At 36.8% G+C, this 16,707-nt stretch overlaps 1 protein-coding gene across 1 annotated transcript in view; it reads right to left on the bottom strand.

Annotated features, from left to right (window-relative positions):
* Nucleotides 1-16,707, bottom strand: part of awd (nucleoside diphosphate kinase) — a 64,026-nt gene that overhangs the window by 17,659 nt on the left and 29,660 nt on the right. Inside the window, exon 3 of the mRNA XM_081728595.1 lies at nucleotides 11,005-11,117. Within this exon, the coding sequence (XP_081584721.1) occupies nucleotides 11,005-11,117 (113 nt within the window). The remainder of the gene's footprint in view (nucleotides 1-11,004; nucleotides 11,118-16,707) is intronic.

Here is a 16,707-nt window from a genome sequence, read left to right as displayed (position 1 = left end):
CAGCAGAAATTAAACAAGGATCATTTTCCTTGCAGGCACGAATTGGTATTGGAAGATGTCTTCTTTGCCATCCTAACTCCGCCAGCAAGGCCGGAAGTAATTTTAGAAAATCAATCTGCTTGGCCATCACTAGATAAGAATGATTTTAGAACCACACTTAATGAATTCACACCCAGTGCCACTGCTGACTAAAGACGAAATATTCACTTTCATTTTGTGCCAACTGGACCATCAATAACCGTATAATTACAGAGAATTTACCAGAAATTCCTAATCTTGGAGGTGAACCACCTCGCGGAATGGTTTTGTGCTCCTGGTGCAATGCATAAAGCTCGTTAGATGGACAAGGCTATCTATGTAATTAAAGTGTGGATGTTCAAAGAACGGTTTCCATTGTTGGAGGAGGAAGAAATTGGGATAAGGAACACACCATTATGTTGCAAAATTCTATTTGAAAACGTGGTTTGAAGCTCCACTCCCAATGGCCGCCTCCTTCAAATGACAATTTTCTGAAAAAACTACAACAATACAGATCTTAAAAATGCTGAATTACCAATGGAGTTCTTAAAGAAGCTTGCTGGTTATCTCCAGTATTTCGGTGAAGAGTTGGTTGCCTTTGCTTTCTTTGATGAAAGAGTACGAAGATAAAAAGGCCAAAATGACTCAAGCTCTTCAAATGAAGGCAAGGAGAGCTTTCAAAAACAAGTGAGATCAATAAGGATATCATCTTGAACCATTTTGTTTCAGACCACACTAACATTTTCCGATACTTTTGGTCTTGATTCGATATTCTTAGAATTGGACCCACAAATGTAGCCTTCTGACAGAAGCTACGTAGGCGAGTCAAAAATTATCTACACTTTTGTCATAACTTTTCTTACATTGCGCACTTTGTCTTCTGTCCTCATGTATTTTATTGTTATACTGTTGTGGTAATGCTGTGAAAGTGTGATCTTAATTCCTCCATTTTTCTTCCTCCTGTTGCAGATAAATCATGGCTGCTCCATTAGAAGTTTGCCCCAAAGAGGAACAACGAGCAGTGATACGATTCCTCTGGTCGGAGGGTGTCAAAGTGTCAGACATTCATCGCAATATGGGAGAAGTGCACTATCGCGTAAAACTGACATCAGTCGTGGCTCTGCCCATCAAATCATCCACGACGAGCTCGGTTTTCATAAAGTCTGTGCACGGTGGGTATCAAGAAAGCTTACTGCAGAATAGTGTTGTAAAAAAACTTTCTCTGTGAAGTTTTTTTTTTTTTTCAATAAAAAAACATCGTTCTTTTTCATTTTTTTTTTCCTGGCAACTATTATTTATTGATTTAGGTTGAAGATTATTAAAAATAATCAACAGAACTTGAGTCGAAGCCCTCGTAACTTACAAATCGTTTGTTTCTTTGTATCTATACAAGTAAAATCGTGTGATTATCCCTTTCGGACCCAGGTCACTTTTTGTAGTTTTCCTACATTTTCAGTTAGTGACTTGCTGCTCAAAAACCATTTACCCGATTGATATGGTTAAGACAGGGATGCAAATAACCACTCGCCCGGGTCGAGTTGTTCATCAGTGCGGGCGAGTATTTAATATCAAACCGAAGGTAAGTAAATAATTTCTATTGTGGGATGTGGTCTAGTAGCTTTTTTCTTGGGCTAGTAAAAATTTGTTTCTTATTTGCATTCCTGGGTTAAGACCTTGTTTTTTAGAAAAGAAATGTGGCTATTTTTTTAAAGTAAGTTACGTTGCAGTGTTGCCAACGGGTGAGAAATTATTGAGGGAAATGTAGGGGTGAAAATTTACAAAAATTCCCTAACCGAATTTCAAGATTTTTTTGTATCTAGCACCACAGTTGCCATATGGGTCCAAGTCACCTAATAAATTCTTTGTTGTGTTGAAAGGGTACAGTAAAAACCTCAAGTTGCTGGCTTCCATTCAAAGAGAGAAAAAAAATTCTGTCACCATACACATGAAATTTTGACACTTTTTACGCCTCAGAAGCAAGAATCAACAGATATGCCGGGGCTACAGCTTTTCTAATTATGCTATTGAAACTTTTTATGGTGCGTTCTGTAGGCCAGAGAAAAGGCTTCCACGTAGTGGTACATTTGTTTCAATGTAACGAGCAAGAGGGAAATAACAGGGGAAAAGAGAAATTTTCCGAATTTTTCACCTAAAATCGGAAATTAATTGTTTTGGCTGGAACAATGCCATCAGACAGACGCAAACTATTTGAAAGTACAACCTTGGTACTCCAAAAATATATCCTACAAGTATTATGGCGATATCTAACAAAGCAAGCATGAAATTAAAAAAAAAAAAAAAAAAATCTCATTTACCTCAGAAATTCACAATTTTCTTACCATTTACAGAACATGGTTTATTACAAACCTCAATTGTACTTTTCCTAATTATCCTACCGAAACTTTTTATGGTACGCTGTGTAGGCTAAGGACGAGGCTTTCAGACAGTGGTACGAGTGTTCGAATGTAGCCTAGAAGTGGGAAATAGGAGAGAAAAAGGGAATTTTTCCAAAATTTCACCCTAAAATCGGGAATTAAAATTTTCTGTAGCTGGAACAGTGCTAACAGACACACACAAATTATCTTAGAATAAACTTTTGGATCCTTCTAACATAACCTACAAGTATCGTGACGATATCTAATACAGTAAGCATGCCATTAAAAGGTCTCTCATTCTACCTTTAAAAAAAAAAAATCTTTTCACTTAAAGAACAAGGTCTACTGTAAACCTCAACTGTACTTCCCCTAATTATTCTATTGAAACTTTCTCTAGTGCGTTATGAAGGTCAAAGACAAGACTTTCAGATACTGGTACGTTTGTTCCGATAGCTGGCAACACTGCTACCAGACAGACGAAAACTATCTTTAAAAAAATAAACAAAGCTTCTAATTGCCAAAAAAATATTACGGTAAACAGAAAAGTAGGGAAAAATCAAGGGTTAGAACCTAGATCCGAATTTTTCGTGCGCCCCCTAATTACCCCACTGTAACGATATGTACCCGCGTTTATTCAGTAAGGACAAATGTTCGACTGGCGTAAGCTGACTTGCACTCGAACCTATAGGTACAGATTTATAAACAAATTTCGAATTTTTTGCCCAAATTTAAGGAAATTTTAATTTCCGTAGTTGACAACAATGCGCCCAGACCCGTCCAATTGATGTCAACAATTAGATATCCATCAGACGTATCTACCTGACAAGTCTTAAGGAGGTCTCTACAACGAAGGAAGCTACAGAGGTGAAGAAGTAATAAAGAAAATTCCAAATTTCTCGAATTTTTGACTGGGGTGAAATTTGAGAAGGAAATTAGACACACAGAAGAAAAAGAAACTATGGTTCAACCATATTTGGCAAAAAAAAAAAAAAAAAAAAATCCAGATACCTTAATTAGTGTCCGCACAGGAGCGGATTGAAAGTGACACACCCGTATGTGCCACTTTGGCCACCTCGGTCCGAAAGGGTTATTGTACATTTGATTACTTTTTCTGACTAAATAACTCATGTTATTCTAATAGTTATAGTCTCTACTAATAATATCATCGTTGTTGTAAACCACGTTATAAGGAAAATTTTCTCGCCTTTTTACATTTTAGTTCCAATTCTATTGCTGAGAAATGCAGGGAGTTTCAAAATGAATTTCGGGGTTGTAAGTCTTCGTAGTACTTACTACATTTTACGTACAATTATAAACAATACATCAAGTAAAAGAACACCTCACAGTTTTTGCTACAAGTGTTCGATGTGAGCTTCATTCGTCACACGGCACACATCGAGTCGATAGGCGAGAAAGGTCCATAAACTTTCCACCATATGGCACAAAACATTCAAATTCACACAGACGGTTGCACTGTAATTACAGATTCAGTCTTTGCAAAATTAAAACACAAAAAGCTTTCTACTCTAGTCTCAATCTTCGCTACTTGTTCTTTCTAACGGCAGACAGAGGAAACAATGCATGTGCATGCGTGCGTACAGAACTATTTGAGTTGCTCTTTCATTTAATAATTTTTATAATTGTAAGTTAATTGTACTAATACTACAAAGTTTCAAACCCTAATATTCATTTTGAAACACCCTGCATTACTTCAAATTATGTCATCCTATATTCATGTCTTGTATGTACACTCATGTCCAAAATTATTGTCTCATATCTATAACTTTATTCTAGTAAGAATATAATTTGAAATGATTTTGCAGGGCACTTTTAATACTGATACTACGTGTATAGTCGACAAATCTATATTTGTGGTAAATTCCATAGGAAAAGGATTATAAATACGAAAATTATAATGAATAAAATAAAATGATGCTAAGTGGACAAGAAAATTTTATTTTCGTTTTATTCTTCTTATTCATTGCTCTCTAGACATGAAATTTGCCACATACATGTCTTTGACGATTATACACATATACCGGGCGAATTAGTTATCAAATTGTATTCATAGAACAACATTTATAGACACGCGACAATAATTTTGGACATGAGTGTACATATTATCAAGTCCGGCCTTAGGCAATTTGTCGCTCCGTGCAATGACGTAATTTGCCACCTCCCTCTTTCTCCAGAAAGAACAAATCTTAAGTCACAATTTTAAGTATGGTACTCCAGCATGAACAACGAAGGGGAGGGAAACTGCATTCGCACTCAGGCTTAAATACTTACTACAAATACAATCTCGTTGTGTCTGTTTTTTCTTTTAAATATTAATCTATTATGTTAGTGAAAGAAAAAGCAAACACACCTGAAAGATGGTAATCCTTTCCAAACATCCTGGTAAGATGGATGGAAAGATGATGGCAGAATTCAATATCGAGCTTCAATCTCAATATATCAGTTTGCAATTATAGTCTTTTATCTTTATTTCTTGATTTTCCTTTTTTTTTTTTTTTTTTTTTTTAAGTTGTTGTTTCCACCTTCAATGATAACGATCTTATTTGTGACACAGACAAGAGTAGCTTTCATGTCAGAACTTGATAACTAACTCAATGGAACAGGTGTTCGAGAACTGAGTTCTTGTATTTGACAACAATCAAGCAATTTGTGCTGGGATTTATTTGATCATTTGCTTTAGCATTGTCCATGTGACAAACTAATGCGACCTAAACAATGTATGAATGTAGTATTCAAATAGAAGGTCAGCTTAGTAAATTTAACTACCATGATCATGAAGTCTGTTTCCAAAAAGAAATATTTAATTTAAATAAAATATTTAATGACAGATATTGCAGCCCCGTGCAAATGCGCGTGTTGCACATATGGTAGAGCCAGCAATGCATTCATATATCTAGTCAACAAATTATTTATATATGATATTTAGAAAATAGTAATAGGCAAATTAGTATTAGTTTTTACCTTTAGACAAGTTATTTGCATTTTATACTGTTCGTGATGATATTTTCGTACTTATTAAAGGCCTACTTGCACGAAAAAAACAAATTTTCATTTATACTTTTATTTCTTGGTTGATATTGGTGAAACACCACAGAAACCCGGATTATTAGTAGGTATGCTACTCATAAACTGTAAAATATTTGTACCATATCAATATCTAGCGTTTAATTTAGGTTGCATTTTACGGTAATTACACCTACATAAAAATACTTCAGATTTAAATAGACCTAAGATGCATTACAAATGACTGTTTGAAAAAACAACTAAATTTAGATCAAAAAACTAGAGGCAGTTTTTTTTTTCTTTTAAAAAAACGTACATTTCTGAAAAAATAAGTTTTTTTCTATTTACAACACTACTGCAGAACACAAGCTCACTCGTGTTAGGGTCTGTCAACGCTTACTCACTCGCTTCAACAACGAAGGTGTTGCATTTTTAAGCAGAATAGTCACCGGCGATGAAACATGGGTTCATCACTAGGAGCCAGAATTAAAGCGCCAGAGTATGCAGTGGAAACACCCTGGATCTCCGAGGAAGAAAAAATTCAAGACTGAATCATCCGCAGGAAAGGTTATGTTAACTGCGTTTTGGGACTCACAGGGACTCATAATGGCAGAGTTCATGGAAAAGGGAAAGAATCAACGGTGCGAGTTATAGTGAAATGTTGGAAAAGAATCTGAAGCCGGCAATTCGCAACAAACGCCGAAGTTTGTTGTTGCATGACAATGCACGGCCACACACGGCTCATCACACTATTGAAACCATCAACCACCTGAAATTTGAGTTATTGGAACATCCTCCCTACAGCCCAGACCTAGCTCCATCTGACTCAATTGCTTAGGCCACTCAAGGATGCTGTGTGTGGTCGCAGATTTGCCTCAGATTTAGACGTGCAAAATGCGGTGCAAAAGTGGCTTCACGACCAACCGAAAACCCTTTATTTGGAAGGAATACGTAAGCTCGTTGACCGTTGGGCCAAATGCATTGATAAGGAAGGAGATTACGTAAAAAAAAACTATGTGCATAGTATAACCCTAGCTTCACGTAAGTAACTATAGAATGAAGAGTGTAGATAATTTTTGACTTGTCCTCGTATATTACACCAAAAACCTAGTTAGATCCACCAAATGTATTAACGATGGTGCAGAACGCGGAGCTGTCCTGATTGAGGATAATCGGAAAAGATATCCAGACTTTAATAACAGAACGCTGGAAAATGACAAACATCCACTGTGAACGGATATGTCAATATTGTGAAGATTCTTTTGCCATATTCTTTGTTCATCATCTCTTCTGAAGAAAATTTCCTGTTCTATATATTAGACACTAAGTATTGTAATTAAAGGTTATCTGCTTCGAGTGGAAATCCAATGAAAGGGTGTCAGAAATGGTGGGGAAGGAAAGAACAATTTTAGATATTATTGAGAAGAGGAAGAGAAACTGGTTGGGACATTAGGGACTGTATCATGGGAACGGGCTAGAGGGTATGGTGGCAGGAAAGAGGGAGGGGGGCGAAGGAGGCTACAACTGATGGACAATATTAAAATTAAAAAAAAAAAAATACAAAGTCGAAGAGTTAGCTGAAGATCGTGAAGCATGAAGCTTCTCAGTTGCGGCAAGTGACCTGCCAATAATGGCAAATACCTAGATAATGATTAAAATAGAAAAGAATATTTGAAACTTCGGTAGCGAGCCTCAATGCTGAGCGGGACGTTAAACTCAAAATCAACAACTAACTTGAATCAAATTTTAAGAAACTTTCGAATATCGGAACAAATTAGAGTGGTGTCCCTACAAAAACTTATTTTTCTCCATATAAATAAAAGGGAACACAGTGGCCCAGTGGTAGAGCGCTTACTTCTGGTGTGTGAGGTCCCTGGTTCGATTCCCGGCCAAGTTTGTGATGTACAACGTCGTGTCCCTGTGTTCTCGGGGTACTCTCCTTCCACAAATTCTTCTATCACCATTCACTTGCTTTAATGTCTTCCTTAGCCTAAGGGGCATAATCGTCGGACGTTAAAGATTTCATTTAATTTTTCCCATATAAATAAGGACCAACCTAACGTTATATATCGAATTGAGAACATCATCCCTTTACAGGGTTGGCAAAAACCATGGTTTTTATTGAGAAAAAAAAAGGTTTTTTGGTTTAAACCAGGTTCTTTGGTTTAAATAATTTGCTCTATGTATTTATATCACATATGGACAGAAGTAAGCTTGTTTCGCCTTAGTGTTAGTATGCAACAACCGGGTTATGCTGGAAGGGGCCACATAAGCTTAAAACGGAATCCAAACCGCTTCTCGGCTTACACCCAAAAGAAATTGTCCTCCATTTGAGCTCGAAACCGGGACTAATTGGTCACAAATGCGATACGTCTGCCGACTCACTCACGAAGGATTCCTGGTAAAAATACGTTGACTGATCTTTACATATTTGTTAATATAATCGTCAAGTCATTAGTACAGAAGCACAAAAAGATAAACAATTACACAAGTGGATCTATTATACAGAATTACATATGGACAATTTTATAGTACTACAGAGTACAGAAGAATTAATTTAGTCCAAGTCAGTTCACTACGACTTTTATTAGTCCAAGTTAAAGAAATATAACGACTTACTTTGCATATCAGTAAGAAAAGTGAATAAAGATACGAATTACTTCAGTCCACTTTGGCTCTGACCCATTTATACATAAATAGTTAAAGATTCTTGTTATTTCAATAATTGCCTCTCGTGGGGTTTGTATGACCCCCTTCCCAAAAAGTACGGCATTGCGATGTATTTTATGAATAGTAAACCTTATTAAAACGAAACAATGTTTATAATTTTCCTTTGGTTGCATAACAATAATAAACTATAAAACAAAAAAATCACAAAAGAAACTGTGTGTGTTCATCAAGATTTTACGAATAGTTACACTTTTACAGACATTTTTGGTTTTTTTAGTTTAAACCAGTTGGTTTTTTTTAAAAAAAAAAAAAAAAAAAAAAACAGCTAGGTTTAAAACCAGCCAACCCTGTCCTTTTAAAGTAAATTTAAAATGAGAGCGCGAAGACAAGCGAGTGGCATAATGCAACGACCTTGAATGTGAAGGGCAGGTGTAGAAGTCAGAGATTTGCTATACTTCAGACAAGTGCATATCAGATATCAGAGTACATATGGTGGTGGAGTGCTTCCTTATGATCGTACACTCATGTCCAAAATTATTGTCGCATATCTATAAACTGTCTCCTTGTGAGAATATAATTTGATAATGATTTTACAGAGTACTTTTAATCCTGATACTATGTGTATAATCGGGAAATGTATATTTGTAGTAAATTTCATAGGAAAAAAAATATAAATACGAAACTTAGAATGAGTAAAACAAAATGTTGCTAAATGGACAAGAAAGTTTTATTTTCGTTTTATTCTACTTATTTACTGCTCCTTTGACATGAAATTTGCCACATACGTGTTTTTGCCGATTATGCACATACTAACATAAGAAATACCGTGCGAATTCGTTATCAAATTATATTCCTACAACAACATATGGACATGCGACAATTTTGGACATGAGTGTACATATAGTGGTCATATTTATATTATCTACTTTATTTCTACTTATTACAATAATCACAAATTTGCTACTTGTATAGATGAGTTTCTCAGACATTCTGCTTCATTTTACCTATGTAGTATTTTTAGTTATTAAATCGAACACTTTTATTTCTAATTTTCTTGACATTCAGCATCATTTTGTTTTAAAAACTTGAGTTCAAGCGTGAGTTAACTCACTTTTCACACTCAATTTGAACCGAGATAAAATCGTATCAAAAAAGTGAGCATTTACAACTGCTTTTATACATGCACGCGTACACAAACTTATTTTACACTCACGAGAAAACCGATTCAAGTGTGACACGAAATTGTGGACGAGTTTATGTGCAAACAAAGTGTTTTTGTGTACAATTAAACCCACTAAAGGGGAAAACCCTCGATCTCAACCGTTCCGGAGATACAGAGGAATAAAAGGAAGGCTGGTGCTTCGATATTTTGCGATTTTTTTTAAACATGTACTCATAGTACAAGTAAAAGAGACTTTTAAAAATGAAGAATTACTTTATCCCGAAACTTGAGCTATACGTCATCTTGGACATGAGGGTTACAAAACCGAAGAGTTCATAAAAATTCTACGGGAAAAATGTTTTGGAGGGGGAAGTCGAAAATAATACAGTTCCAATGTTGCCTGAATAGGTGTACAATGTGTTATGAAAAGGTTCTCTGGTACGCTGAATCGAATAAAAGAATCATCAGGTCAAATAGAATGAAAAATGTAAAAAATTGTGGCCGTCAAACTTTCCAAACATTTATAATTTTTACAATTATTAACAGATCGAAACGAAAAAAGGCCCAAAAGTGTTTGTGCGAAAATTATACGGTTGGATCGCTCTTGATGATATAGGAATAGTGTCGGATCGCTATTTCATAATTAATTTCCATTCTTTAGTACATAATTGCAAGTTTGCTTTTCGCACATGATTCTGTACATATGGCGAAAGTTAGGCTACAATATTAGCGCAACTAGTGACTCCTAACGTCAATGAAGTGTGCTTGTCTGAAGTCCGTGTGGTGTTAACTGCCAGGGGGAGGTGGACCAACAATGTTTCTTATGTGCTTATTGCCATAAAGCATTGTGTCAGACATTTCTTAAACACAGAGTGCTTTCATTGGTTTAGCGTTTACAACTTCGTATCGTTTCACAATGTATGTTCATACGTACGAGGACGGTATGAGGAACTACTTTACTTTGTGACTTCCGTGTTGTTTACATGCACCAACTTTATGTGATATACAGCATATCAGGAGTACAGGTTTTCGGTTTTTAAGTGGAATATACTATTTTTGTTTATTGATTCGTAATTTGCGTTTTAATGTCATGGAACTACACACTGTCGTACTTACGTTTGCAATAATGTGTGTTTATGTTTCATACTATTTGATTTGTGTTTCTATAGCGCTTTTGCACAGGATATGACCTTGTATTTTTGTTCACATATTTATAATAACGTCTCTGTTCTTTGGCAATAATACATTTTCATACCACCTTTTCTCATTTTCTACGAACTAAAGACATGATTTATTAACAAGTAATATACAATTTTGTTCTTTGTGTCAATGGCGTTCGTTATTCATCATAGCCCCTTCTTTTTCCGGCCCGGATGAAAGCTACGCCGTTCACCTCAATATTCAACACTTTTATTCGTTCTGGTGCCTCTTCCTCAACGTTTAAATGCAATTTTCAAACATATTCACTCTAAACATAGCTGAAAATCCACAAAATATCAGAGCACCAGATTTTCCCTTACCCCTCCATATCCCGGAACGGTTGAGATCGAGGGTTTTTTTTCTCTAACGGAACTCATTGTTCACAAAAAAAAAGAAAAAAAAGAAAAAGAAAGAAAAGAAAAAAGAAAAAAAACACCGATTGCGCATAAACTCATCCAAAACTTCGTGTCACACTTGAATCGGATTCCTTGTCAGCAACTCTCATCTTACCACCGAATACAAAACATGAAGCCATGACTAATCTATGCGAGATCTCACCTGCCAACTTGGATGCAGAGATCACCTCGAATAGTTCCAGGATTGGAATCCTTTGGATCCGTAGCACCTAACATTTGCCGTCCAGTCTTAACAACATTTAACCCTTCCCAAACCTGAAAGAGATTACAAGATCAAATATTAGAAAACATGCAGTTTCCTACACACGAAGGACAGAATTAAAAATACATATACGCATCACACTGCCTACTCTTCATGGGTTATTTAAAAGAACAATCTATGAACACAAAGCATAAGTAATTTTCTTCATTTTCACTTTCAGATCTTTTGTAGCATAATAAAATCTTAATTGATGCAGTTAGCAATTCAAAGGATTATGTTTGAAAAACCAGGACGCTGTAAGTACTGCTTGCATTGAAAAACTAACCAACGGATGTAACAATTTTGACAATTACTGGTATCCAGAATGTTGGTTTTCCATGCATTTACTCTATTTAATGGGAAACTTTTAGAAATATAAAGCTTTGTCTACAGTAAAGGAAATGATTTCTTGTAAGAAATTCCCGGATTATTCCATCTTCTTGTAAAGCCTAACCCTGATTTTCTATAGCGCTAATACTTGAGTCACCAAGTTCTACTAAATAAATAAGAACTATGTTCAGTAAAGGCCAAAGTGACCAAACCACCTTTCCTAATTATAGCAGTGGATTCTTCGATCTTTAGGCTCGTCAAATAACATTTGAGAATTGAATTAATTGACTTTCATTTCATTGATTCAGATGTATGTTTCGTTTTGTTGACACATGAATGCTCGGGCTGTCAAAGATTCTTCCACCCAAGCTATTCAAAGACTGCAAAGTCTGGATGAGCTGGTAAATCGAAGATCGATCGATTGAGTTTCGCTAATGCATACACGATTCTGAAAACGAAATGTGTGTGTTCATGATATTTGTTTTCCTGAATGAGATTTTTGCAGTTCCTCCTTACTTCCTTTTTTCGTATCTTCATGCACAATTGATGGGTTTTAATACTTCTGTGATCGTAGATTTTTCCTTATAGACTGCTATCGTTTATCATCATTGTCACCAAAACAAGATACGCTGTACTTTGTCAATTCCGATAATTTCAGTTCTTCAGATTTGTGAGCACCTGGAGACTCGACATTTTTACAAACTGTTCACACAAGCTTTGCGTTAACAATAACCGTTAGTTTTTCTAATTTCTGCAACCATCGTTCCTACGTCCTACAAGTTTAGAAACGTTTTCTTTCTTACTACTCCCACCTGCACTCGAATCGAAGTTCGAATCAACGAAGGGATGAGCGGGACTCGACCCTCTTGTCGAATTTCCCATGTTCACAAAAAAAAAAAAAAAAATCCGTCAGGGAAATATTTCCCCCATTTTTATATATTAGTGTAAAAAATATATACATATGTCTTCTTTTACGCTAACATGTCGATGACCAGAGCCCCCATTTCAAACATGCCACCATTCACCATACTCTTACGTTACCGTAAAAGACAGTAACTTCATTCACTTATGTTGTGGGTCCAGGTAAATGACAATGTAACGTTGCCATTTAACATTAAGCGCATCAAGAGTGTGCAGCCCAAACGGCTCATCCGATTAAAAAAACTTCACTTTAGATTGAAAACCTATTTGGACACTGTTTCCCCTTTTACATTTTGTTATAATTGATAATAACCAGAGTTATTCTGTCAGGGGACTTTTAAGATACCCTGTATACAAAGCAACTATGGTTTGACAATATTTGGCTTTATTTATTATTATTAAAATCTAAAACTTAAGCAAGCTATCTCCTTTATATTGAACATGGCGTTATCGCCAAAATTTGGACACGCAGTCTTCACATTTATGGAGATGTTCCGTAATGCAGTATAGAACAAATACACGTACAGTATTTTTATGGAGTATAGGACCCACCTTAATTTTTAAGCATTTAAAAAAAAAAATAATACCGTAACATTTTTACCACTTTTGGGTTCGTGATGACAGGAGGTAGACAGTGTTAGCAAGCTTGTGAATCCCCGCAACTCACGTTCGTCGCATCGATGCACTGCTGCTGCAAGTTGAATTCAAATGTTGCTAGATAAGAGATAGGTTTCCCGCGGCATCGAATATATGGCCATTTTTAAGACTGGCGGGAATTTTAAATCAAATACTGGACATTTTTATATTAATTTCGAGTATAAGACGCACCTGAATTTTGGAGGCAATTTTTCGAAGAAAAAAGTGCGTCTTATAGTCCGTAAAATACGGCATTCATTGTCACATAACTCCATGAAAAATGTATTACAATTAGAAAAACAAAAACAGTATTATTTCCTTTGAAGTTCTAGTTAAAATATATCCGAAGAAGCGAAGATATGTGAACAGACATTTCCTCGCAATTTTATGATGTATAAAACTGCTTTCCCATCGAAAGGTAATAAGTTAATTCAAATCAAGTTCCATGGTTCCGTTGAATACTGACAAAATGAAATAATTACTTTTTAAAATTTTCAATAATGTACAACTTTCTTCAAATGTTGTACACTGCACTAAGGAACACTCCCCTGTGGTAAACATGGGGAAGGTCGATGGACCCGCCACTCAATCCAAGTGTTGATAACTCAATCCCGCAAAAGATTGCATGCATCTATCTATGGTGAAATAGTCCGCCAGAGATATCTCATACACAAAATTACTACAGGAGATTTACAGAACAAAGAAATGATAAACTATGAACTTAGTTGTTATAAGGCTGGTGTATTTCAGATACTACGGGAAGAGAAAAGGCTACAATACTAGCGATTAAAGGTGGACTGGGAGTGTTAATTGCGTGATAGTACTTTTTATTTTTAATGCTAGAACATGTTTAGACTCCAGTGGCAATTCGTGATTCGTAACAGTATATTGTCAAAACTTAGTCGGTATTGCATTCTTCAATGATAGTGTGTCGTACAACCGATTGAAGTGCGATGGCGAGACAATGGTTGCACGTGTGTGCACAACGAAAAAACTAAGATGTTTAAGAGTTTCTACGAAAAATTAGACTAAATATCCCCCGGTACTAGGAAATAAGTTGTCAGGTGATTTCAACATGAAGATAGAATAGTAATAAATACGTTGATCAATTGGTAAGGATAACTTGTATGAAAATAGTAACAGCAATGGAGCAAGACGGATTAATTTCACGAAATTTAAGCGTCAAGTAGTAAATACCAAAAACATGTGTACATTTACTTGGCTTGTCGAGGCAGTTGCACCCGGAACTAAATTAACCACTTGATTGACTGTAAAAGAAATAGTCACACAAGTATTAGACATCTGTACATAACACAGACGCAGACCAATTCTGATATCGTAATCGTGAACATAGAACAAGATCTTCCGTCAAGTAAGAGCTGTAGAAATTCCGAACTCAAAAGTTCGATGTTAGGCTCAAAAACTCAGCTACGAATTTCAGCTTGAGATCGGAATAGATTCGAAGTTCGAATTTCAACGAAGAAGAATGAAGGTGATAATCCGATATAGACAAAGAGGTAAACAACACTGAAAATAGTATATAAGGAAAACCAATAATGGTTTCATGAAGCCTGTGAAGATGTAAAGAAGCAGCGGAAGGATAGATCACAATGGTTGTAGAGCCAGTTTGATTTAAACATGAACATACTACAATTGCAAGCTCAAAGTTTCCTTATTTTAGGGCGCAAGAAGAAATACATGAAGAACAGAAATGCAGAACAGATGACCAATGTAATCAGTAATATAAAATTAGGAACGAATAAACTAAATCGAGAAGAGATCAAAAAACATAATGCAGGATGAAGTGAGCATTATAGAAGGTATCGGGAACGTTCTCGAGAAGGGAAGATATTTCGATATAATCCTATAATATATATATATCTCTCTCTCTCTCTCTATATATATATATATATATATATATATATATATATCTCGGCCAGTTCTGTGAGAGAGGATGGAGGTGGAAATCGTCACCGGAGTCGTGTTTCCAAGACGGACCACAGATGTTCAATTATGTTGAGATCTGGGGATTGGGCGGGCCAGGGGAGGTGTTGAACTTCATCCCGATGTTCCTCAAACCACGCTGCAACAACGCCAGCTGTGTGAATGGGTGCATTATCATCCTGGAAGATGGCGTCATTGTCCGGGAACAACATCCGGACCATACGATGCAAGTGGTCTCCTAAAATTGCGACATAATCGTTGGCAATGATTCGTCCGCTAAGCGTGACCACAGGACCCAATGAAAACCATGATATGGCGGCCCACAGCATCACCGAGCCGCCGCCATGTTTCACAGTTGGGCGGAGACACTGTAGATCATAAGCTTCTTTGGGCGTTCTCCACACACAAACGCGGCACGTGGTTGGGAATAGGGTGAAGGATGACTCATCCGACCATATCACACGTTTCCAGTCCTCAACGGTCCAAGTTGCATGGTCGCGGCACCATTTGCGGCGTGCGAAAGCGTTATGGTCCCTGATGAGCGGTTTGGCCCGTGCAACACGACCCCTTAAGTTCATGTCATGTAATTCGCGGCGGACTGTGATTGTCGAAACAGGGTGGGGGAGGTGCTGATTGAGTTCCTCCGTCACTTGCTCCGCAGTGGCACGACGGTTCTGCGTGACAATGCGCTTTAATACCAGGCGTGACCTGTCACTCATGATTTTCTTCCGCCCACTGTTCCGCTTCCCCGATGTGGTTTTCCTGTGTGTTGTGTAGGCCGTCATCACCTTCGACACTGTCCCACGCGACACACCTAACACAGTAGCCACTGCCGTCACACTCACTCCACATAACCGCGCACCAACAATTTGCCCTCTTTGAAAATCGGAGAGGTCTCACATTTTACACTACCTCCGTCTGCTGCAGCCACTGGACACTGCTGTTCTACTGCGCCTGACGTAGTATGGAGACCGACCTAACACGACACCACTGCCAACTGCCAACCCATACATCTGACGTGTTGCCAACTACAGGTGTTTCCATTTTTCTGATCACTATATATATATATATATATATATATATATATATATATAGAGAGAGAGAGAGAGAGAGAGAGAGAGAGAGAGAGGAAATCAACAAATTGGAGACTGTTGAGAAAGGCTTGCTTTCAGCAGTTAAAACAGCTATTAAACTAGAGAGCAATTTACAGAAGACAATTTCATTCCAGTCAAATTTTTAAGGCACGAGGAGCTTGCCTAATCAAACAGGTATACGGAGCTATGTAATATAACAAAAGAAAATCCTGAACAATGAGGAAGTTTCGTTGGGCGGATATTTAAGGAGAAATCTGATCACAGTAACTGCAGAGCATATTCTTTCAGCATGATTTATCCTTTATGGTGGTGCAAATGTGAACTCTGGCGCAAGAGCTCAACGATGAACCACAGCATAACAAGTGAACACTAGACCACTCAATAAAACGCAAATGGGCATTTGGCGCTATCGTCAATTATTCATAGATTTTAGGAAATCGCACGACTCGGTTGAAAAGAGAACAGCTTTAACCATCTTCGCGGAATTTTTATATTTCCAAGACTACGTTTAATGAAGACATGTCATTGAAATTAGCAGTGAGATACGAATAGGAGATCGGTTTCTAAATTTATAAAGGGATTGAAGCAGGTAGACTGTTACTGCAACTTTGCTTTGGAACACGTATCAGGAAAAAAAAAAATTTAAAAAGGAGCATAGAGACGAGCATTGATAGCCTTA

The sequence above is a fragment of the Thermobia domestica genome, chromosome 10 (assembly GCF_964235325.1).
Source record: "Thermobia domestica chromosome 10, izTheDome1.hap1.1, whole genome shotgun sequence".
In the NCBI taxonomy this organism is placed as follows: Eukaryota; Metazoa; Arthropoda; class Insecta; order Zygentoma; family Lepismatidae; genus Thermobia; species Thermobia domestica.
Note: the sequence above shows the minus strand (reverse complement) of the source record. Positions and strands in the feature narration are given on the sequence as shown.